Below are 9,108 nucleotides of genomic sequence, written 5' to 3'. Positions count from 1 at the left end.
CCCCCCCCCCCAAAAAAAAAGACACACACACACACACAAACAAACAAACACTCACGCACGTAAAGTACTTGATAAAGAGACCCAAAATATGAATAACAGCAGCGACATTTTCTTTGCACACTGATAGACTTTGCAATTGGACATTCTAAAACACATGTAGGGCTGGTCGCTATTGCGCTGAATGGGTAAGTTTTGTCGGATAATAATTACAATCTCTTCAAGTACTGGCATAAATTATTCGAAGAGCATGAAAATAGCATCCTCATTTTACAGATACTTTTCAGTAAAAAAACATCAGGTTTGCCGAATTTCGAATGAAAATGCACTAGGACACAACTAGGTGAAGTCAAAATACACTAGATCTAGTGTAAAAATACTACTGGGAGTAGTGGCAACACTGACCACAAATATCGACAACGCAGGCTATGTAAGTATAGCTATCACATTCCACAGCTAAGGGTTATAGATATTGCAGTTGAATACAGCATTAAGGCCACAAACAACGACAATGCAGTCTATGAAAGTAGCTATCACATACCACAATTCAACATAGCTATGGATGGAAAATACATTACAGCCACATAAGTAGGAGGACGTAGTTTATTTTTGTCCTTGATGTTTTTGCGGCATATACACCGACTCATGATACACATACGTACGATTTGCGCATATGCATACCATGAGTGCATGATGTGCATATGCCGCTGGACAAGGAAGTGCAGATATAGCCTTTACGGCTTTCTAAGTCATGCACCACCCCTCCATGCCATCCCAGTAATGCATGAGCGCCAAGCAGAGAAGCCATGGATACCAGTGTTACTAATCAGGTCTTTGGTCTGACCCGGCCGGGAATCGAACCCACGACCTACCGATCAAGAAGCCGGACGCTTAACCATTACGCTATCTTGTCGGTCAAGTAAGGGAACGTAGTTGCTGCGCATTATGTATTGGACGTCGCTACTATACAATTCCTACAAGACTGTTGTATTCCGAAATCGGCAGCGCGTTTCACTGTGCTGCGATTGTCCAATTGTTAGCGAATAGTGCATGAAGCAGATTCGTTTGTGCCTCACCTGGCCATTGTTTCTCTGCGATCGCATTGTCTGTAATAAAGCTGAATGTCACCTTCCTTGGCGATTTTTGGGGGGTTATGGTGCTCTGACACTGTTAATATTTGGATTTTCGGAATCAGTGTGACGATAACATTTGATTGATACCAGTTATTATGAATTCCGAGCTATTTATGATGAATTGCATTGTCTCAGGTGAGTCACGACCCGCCCGTGCCCCACCTGTGCCTCACCTCTCCTTTCGCGTTGTATTTTGAATAGGAATTATTGAAAATTGATGATGTTGGGTAAAAAAATGTTCAAATTTAGTTATTTATGAGTATCGATGTAAAATATCAATAATCTTCGACTCATGGAGGGTTTTCACAATTTTCACTTACCCACCCTAACAACAGGTGAGGCACTGCCTCACCTGCCTCATTGGACCGCACGTCACTGCTCAGCGACGTGATATCCTGCTTTCATATGCGGTCATTGAGAAGATGATCGCGTAATGAAATGATGGGGTGGGCTTGTGGGGTCGAGATCCCTTCCATTTTAAGACTCGACTGATGTCCACGTGGAAGGCCGGTCCGATTAAATAAAAACGATTTGTTGCGGGATTGAATCTAGTTAGCTGTGTTTTAGTTCGTCGGTTGCGGATTTTACAAGGTTGTTTGTTCCCCACTTACAAGATTTGAAAAGTGATTGGTTCTGGTTCTAGTTGTGCCTTCTGAAAATCTAGTAGTTTATACAAGTCAGAGCAGAGATACGGTCAGAAATGACGAACTTGTACTTTTTCGGAATCTTCAACTTCAGCTAGCATTTGCCTACTTGTACTACCGACTCAGGTGGATATGTATTCAAACGACTTCCTCTGTTGCTAAGCAGTTTACAGTTTTTTGAGGGGCACGATTATGCCTAGAATAGTCACTTTTGTACTTAAAATATAATTCTACTTGGACTTGTAGTAGAAATTTTCGACGTTACTTCTACTTCTACTCAGGTACAGCCTCTGGTCAAAGGTGACACTCGCTATAATACTGGCGACATTTCTTGTACAGAGACTGTGACGTCATTCTTCGAAAATGAGAGGCTACCAACTAGCAATCACCCTGTAATGCCGACGGTGATGATGAAATGATTATTTTCATTTCGAACCCTGAAGTCTTTCATGGAAACTCTTGTAGCTCATTACGTCAATGTTTAACCGGCTCGCAAATATTCCGTTGGCGAAAAGGTGGACTCCTCCAGAGATATGTCGCCATTTCAGTCGTTTAGCGGAAAGTCTTCCAGACAGGTAGATTGCATTTGCGTTGACGATCAGTGCCAGTAATGCATGTCGGATCAGTTGAAAAGTTTGCGTTTCGCAGAGTCACAAGACTGTGGCATCTTTGTGTCAACTTCGTCGGGCACGTAAGCTAACGACGGACGCTTGTTTGTCGTATGATAGGAATGTGGTGCCTGGTATCGGTGTAAATAACGGTTTACTGCGAGATTTTGAAGTACGGGCGTCTTTGTTTTATGCGTGTCGCTGACACGCTGAACCTTTTTAGTGCGGAGAAGAGTTTGTTATCCATGAGTAGCGCTGTTTACGAGCTTGGAGGGTTTTACCAATAGTTGCAAGTGAATTCAGCATGTTCAAGTCGGCACTTGGTGAATTTACCTTTAGATGAAACATGAAAGCAATGCATAAATATTGTTTTTCGGACGTACATTTTTCACTGAATGTGAACGTGAATTATGATATTCGGCACTTGTTATTATGTTTATTAATGTATTCGGGTTATGACTTAGAGTTACCGGTATGGGTTCGGGTAGGGTTAGAAGTAAGCATTAGCATAGTCGCATGTTCGGATTACGATTAGGGGAGGCCAAGTGCTGTTAACTCACTGGTGACCTTACCAATACAAAGACCGGTCAAGTAGTGATATACATGTCACTTTTGGCATTGACACGCACGATCATTGTTGCATCGATCATAGATTTGTAAGTTGCTTTAGAGTTAGACAGAATACGTCAACGATCATATCCTGCTCGTGGGTATCGATCGAAAAATGTTTCATCGATCGCAGATTCGTTTGTAATCCTCAATTTGTCTTCGCTGTTTGAAATATCAGTAGGTGAACATCAATAAGTGAGTGGACATGTTCTTTAGGTAAAGCTGTTCGCAATTCCGCGTCAGCTACGTATTGCAATTCATCGGTTGCTGACATCTAATATTGAAGAAGCGTCCTTTTAACTTATGGTTGAGATCTTTAGTGATGATCGTCCAGCAATGAATGTGATGTTACATGTATCCGTTAGGTGCCTACGTTTGCTATATGTACGCTAGGGTTAGTTTAGATATCAATAATTTCACTATCCGGATAACTGATATATCCGTATATTTGGAATTTATCTAACCGGTTAACCGGATAATAACTGCTGAGTGAGACAATCGATTTCACGAGGTCTGCATGACAAACGAATCGCAAAATCATTACACGGTGTTATTGTAGACCTATACGTACACGCGCAGTACGAGCGAACACGAGAAAAATCACGCAAATTTTGTGTTCACTGCTTCTGCAACACCCTCCTTATAAAGCCCTATGCGTCATTTGTGGCATCCTGTAGCCGGGACCGGAGTACTGGTTTGCAGTACTGGATGGACGAGTAGCTGATACTGAAATTGATGCCGACATAATATCTCGATCTAATTCCTCCGTGAGAAATTCAAGTGATCAGGCGCGTAGCCAGCCGAAATATAAGGAGGGGCGGGTGTTTGAAATAAAATGAGGTGGTTTTGATTTTCTTCGAATTAAGTATCAGCGGAAATCCATTACGCTTGTACACTCGTAATTATTGCTTCCGTCTGTCCTTCATTTAGCGTTACTACAGTAGCATGTGTTTTTCTGATTTTATCGTTTAGAAAGCCTCGTATCTGTAGGTAGGTTTTCCTAGACGGGTCACGACAGAACTACGTACGGTACGTATATCGTCAGTCGTGGTATTATTATGGAACCATCAGGCTGGATTTAATAAAGACACCCTTCCCGAGAGCGGTCGCTTAATAAACACCGGGAGATCGATACTGGTGACGTAAACCCAGTAATACTATATGGTTCATTTGCGTCACGATTCAATATCGCTGCTGTGTTGTTTTACGAACAGCGATGATCGGCACAGCCACGTTGCAATAATTCGGTTTGAAGGAAATTATTTCCAGAGCGTATGAATCTAAACAATTAGCGAGTCATACCGCTGTGGAGGCAAGTATTCAAACGACGCGAGGTAGAGAAATTCAGCCAGGCTCGAAACAAAACGTTGTTAAGGTGCGCTGTAAATAATTGTGACAGAAGCCATCTTCTTCAAAACTCCGCTGTATTCAAACTGCAGATAGACGATTTTCACGATTGTTACTTTGCGATCTAGCTTATTTCTGTGACTTCATAACCATTCGCCAAATGTTTGTCACGCGTCACTTTCTCGATGCGATCAAGCAGAGGATGGACTTGGACAACTAGAATATTTTCAGCTTTTATAAATTAGATTGGAATTAGAATGACAGCTACACAGTCTTTTCGAAAATTGATTAAAATTGGAATGATAGCAATACAGTTGTTTTTCAAAATAGATTAGGATTAGAATTACTGTTCTCAAACACTTGGACATTGTTCAAGTTCAGTTCATATCAAATCAGAGTTCATTCTCGTGAGCATGAGAATGACAAATGTCTGCACACCGAACTTCGCTCGCTTCGCACTATATATTATCCTGTAGTATAAAAAAAAACAGAAATTATATTAGAATTAAAATGAGAGCATATAAACATTTCACGCATTCGATCACAATCATAATTAGAGGAAATATTCATTTAACTAATTAGATTCGTATTAGATTACTGGAATTTCGCTTTTTAGTCTAATTGGGCAACTAAAATTCTCTAGTTTGTCAAGGCTGGCAGGTAGTTTGAGATAGTAGTCAGCTGACATTAGGAAGGAATTTGTCTTAGGAGCCACGGTGGTTTCGTATATTCATTTGGGATTATATCCTTTTTATAGCGCAGTACCCATTTACTCTGTCCAGGATCTTTTCATTTGATTCTCATGGCCGTGCTACAGACGTTAGCTAATGACGAGGGGATCAGTGGAAAAGCTTTTCGGGATTAAATTAATTCTTACTTCGAGTTATTCAGAGGTAGTTAGTAGGGATGGTGTGAACCTCTGAAAGGTTCAGGTTCGTGTGAACACGAACCTTTTTGAAAGGTTCTGTGTGAACACGAACGTGAACCTCGTGACGTCACGTGACGTCATATTGCTAATTCCAACCCTATCTTTCAATGAAGTGATAGCCTATATTAATGTACACGATACCTAGCAACGACTAGGGCCACATAATGCCATAATGCTGAAGTACATTTTGGCGATTTAAACGTCACTAAATGTATCAACTGGGGCAATCATATGATATATTACTCCCATAAAATCAATATCATCCGTCGTTTTGCCAATAATTTCGAAGAGGTGTTGCCAGGGAATATAAGCTTACGCCTTAACGATCTTGACCAGACCGGGCAATGTATTCGGTGTATGAGTATTGCTACATTGGTATTGGGCAGAGTGTAGTACAGGTTTTTATACTTGCTACCGATATTAGGCTACCCCAAAAGTTATACTGCTGTGACCAACACCTCAATCGCACGGATTTGGTTTTATTGACACAGTAAACATATGAAGTGAAGATAGACCCCGTACGCTAGCTAGATTTGTTACATCAAAAAACGATATCAATCTCATTGATTGGTTGAATCGCTCTCTACATGTTATATATGTCGCTCGTGATGTTATGTGATTGCGGGTCAGCTCACAGCAGAGAGTCACTATATATTCACAAACGGAAAGTTGGATATGTAGAGCAGAATTTTTGTAACAAAGCAAGTAAAATCTTTGAGATTGTCAAAGTGCATGCTCGTTTTGAGTTTTTTTTATGCTGCCGGCGTCATTCATAGAGTTGCCCGCAGTTGAAATGCAATAAATTCGAACCAAAGATGTCATTATGAAGTGAAAATTGTTATGTATGAGAAAGGTTCACAGTGCAGAACCTACCAAGGTTCTGTTGTGAACGCGAACCTCCAAATTCCCGAGGTTCACACACAGAACGCGAACGTGAACCTCGGGTTCACACCATCCCTTGTAGTTAGTCTGCAGTCGGCAATCGTAGGATGGCAAAATCGAATGAGCTTGGTCGGTCAATATTTCGAATTTGTCCCATTTCCTTCATTCTTAGGTTATTTGTTTGTTGGCGATTGCCCATGTGATTTCATCACCTTTATTTGCAATTGAATAGTATAATCATATTGAAATGAACCCGAATATTTTCGCCTGACACTCGTCAGTCGTCACCAACCAGTAGAGAATTGGAAAGAACATAGTATATGAACAATCGTATCACAGCCGCAAATATTCGGGTTCATTTCAATATGAATATACTATATACTATTCAATTGTATATTGCAGGTCTTTACTTTGAGTTGCGTCCGTAATGAAAGAATCATTTGCAATTAGGGCTTTTCATACCAGACTTGGACAACTATATATTCCTAGTTGTCTAGAGAGATTAATCAGAGCGAAATTCTAATCAATTTCCCGAGTTGCTATAGAGCTGAGTAGTGTGAAACGACGAGCCAAGCCTGGTGTACGAACTGTGCATAGATTTACCATTCACGAGCTAATGAAAATCAACTGTGGTTTGACATAAAGTGAACTTGATATTTGTTGTATTTATGCTAATTAGGAATGGAATTCAATTTCCATGTTTTCGCGAAATCAGTAATTCTAATTTAGTTGTATGTTTCAACTGTGTAGCTATATTCCTAGTTTTTATCTAATTTGAATAGAACTGGGTAGATATAATTCTAATTCCAATCTTAGATGGAAAAGCTGAACACCGAACTTTGTATTAGATAGGTAATGTATATCTTTATCTAAAGCGTCCACAAACAAATCAATCGTTGGTCCTTTACGACGACGTATCATTAATTGTAAATCTTACGCTGTTTCGTACGTTCTTACCGAAGTGCGTTGGTTCGATGTTAAAATTGTTGATGTCTCTTTGATTGGTAACATAGAAATTCCATTACATACTTTGGAAAAGACAGGCGTGTGGCATAAAAATCGACATCAGAAGAATTGGACAGCCCCGCAAAAATACTAGTGATTTAGCGGCTATACCATGCTTTATCCCGGCGAACTAGCCGAGTGTAAACTAACGAAAGCTGCAGATTGTACGGTTGTAGATTGAATCTGTTTCGTGTAGATCAGAGACTGCGTATTTAATGCCGCTACTTTTGCGTCTCTGCATCGCTATTGTTGACACGGACTAATCCCGTGTTTGCTCACTCATGCTTCTGAGATTTTCATATCGCGATAACGCTGCGATTTCTGTAACAGAACACCATAATGGAAACTTTTCCGCGCGAACAGCCGTTCCGTGAATTCTTTCGTAGCCGCAAGCGGAAAACAACATTCGAAGCGGAATTCGCGATTATTTGCTGCAAGATTCGGCGTTTGTTCTCAGGATGAGAGCCGTTGTGCCAGTTTAGAAAGATGAGTGTAGACATTTAAATTAAAGCGAACACGATGTTAGGATGAAAATTATCGACCAGTTTTCCGACAAATCTAGTAAGAGCGTTTTGCGAAAATGGCGATGCTTGGCTCTGCACTGAGGTTGTTTGGTATTTGTTCGTTGCTTCGTATCGAGTGCTTGGTAGAGCTAGGCACAAGGGTTCGAGTACTCAAATCTGAATCGACAATTCATTCTAATGCTTCGAGTCGAGCAGTGAGAGATGATCTTTTCAAGTAATAAAATGACACGCTCATGGCCACCAAGAGTTAATTTTTCAACTAGATTTATGGGGTTTGGGTTATGGTTTGGGTTAGGGTTTCGATACTATTTTCCACTGTGGAAGCCTTGAAGCTTCGATTGGTCGTATCGCAGCATAGGAAACGTGTAGCATAAGGCTATATACTAGCGTTAGTACAATTGAGACATCTGTGAATGTGTGATCGAATTAAAACATTGTCACAAAGTGCTATGTAAATGAATGAAACTTTTGATCCAACAAAGTAGATTTCGATCCACATACGATTAGCATACATCCGGCTAAGCTAACTTTATGATCCCCGCCTTTATACAACAGCTTACTTCGCTATAACTACGATCTGATTTCAAGATTTCGTGCAGAATTCACAATGTTCTACAACTGAAAATCATTTCTTTGGCCGACCGCATTTCGTTTCAAATCCATTCGATGCGGTCTACGCTACTTCAACTTTTTAACGGTACGGTTTGGATCGATATGAGTTAGCATGGCAGTAAGTACGATGCACGAACAGAAGGCATCAATATTCCAGATGCCATTCAGCTTTATTTGTTATGTATCAGAGATTCAGAGTCGGTGGGGCACAATGATTCGGATACGCAAATATGAATCTTTACCGGAATGAAATGATACTCTCCTTGCCAGTAAGAGCAAATTGATCATCGAAAATGGTCATTTCGATTCTTTTTCAATCTCGATTGATCGTATCCTACCACACGAAACATGTAGTACAAAGCTACGCAGTACGCGCGTTATTGGAAATGACATTTCTGTGAAGCCGTGATCAACCGACGACATTGATACATCGTTCAATGGCATCGTCGAAAAATACCAAATCATCTTTTTTGTGATGTAGAATTTCCATTAAGAGTATTTGTGATCGCATAAAATATACCTATTTAAACTTTCCACATATCTCATACGGTTCCGACGTCATGATCAACGATACTTCACTCGCAGCGTAATACTCGATACTCAGAATCGAATCACTCAGGTACTCGATTTTGTCAAGCCCTATGTACGAGATAAACTCGTTGTTCCTTTATTTATCACGAACATTCATGCTTCTACTACGTCACAGAACTCGTTATAAGCTATGAATTTTCCGGGATAGGCTTTGTTTGGATGATAGGAAAAAAATAATAATAAAAGAAGATGGTGAATCTCAGTGAACGGGAAGTTGGTGAGTTTTCT

General features: G+C 40.4%; 1 protein-coding gene across 1 annotated transcript in view; it reads left to right on the top strand.

Moving 5' to 3' along the window:
• The first annotated feature begins 6,077 nt into the window (after positions 1-6,077).
• Positions 6,078-9,108, top strand: part of LOC145434656 (cGMP-specific 3',5'-cyclic phosphodiesterase-like) — a 49,383-nt gene continuing 46,352 nt past the window's right edge. The window contains exon 1 of the mRNA XM_080311996.1: positions 6,078-9,097. Coding sequence (XP_080168122.1) covers positions 9,070-9,097 — 28 coding nt within the window. The 5' untranslated portion in view covers positions 6,078-9,069. The remainder of the gene's footprint in view (positions 9,098-9,108) is intronic.

The sequence above is a fragment of the Botryllus schlosseri genome, chromosome 2, assembly GCF_051294905.1.
Source record: "Botryllus schlosseri isolate E-star chromosome 2, Bs_hap1, whole genome shotgun sequence".
Taxonomy (NCBI): Eukaryota; Metazoa; Chordata; class Ascidiacea; order Stolidobranchia; family Styelidae; genus Botryllus; species Botryllus schlosseri.
The sequence above is the reverse complement of the archived record's forward strand: the minus strand, read 5'-3'. Positions and strand labels throughout refer to the sequence as shown.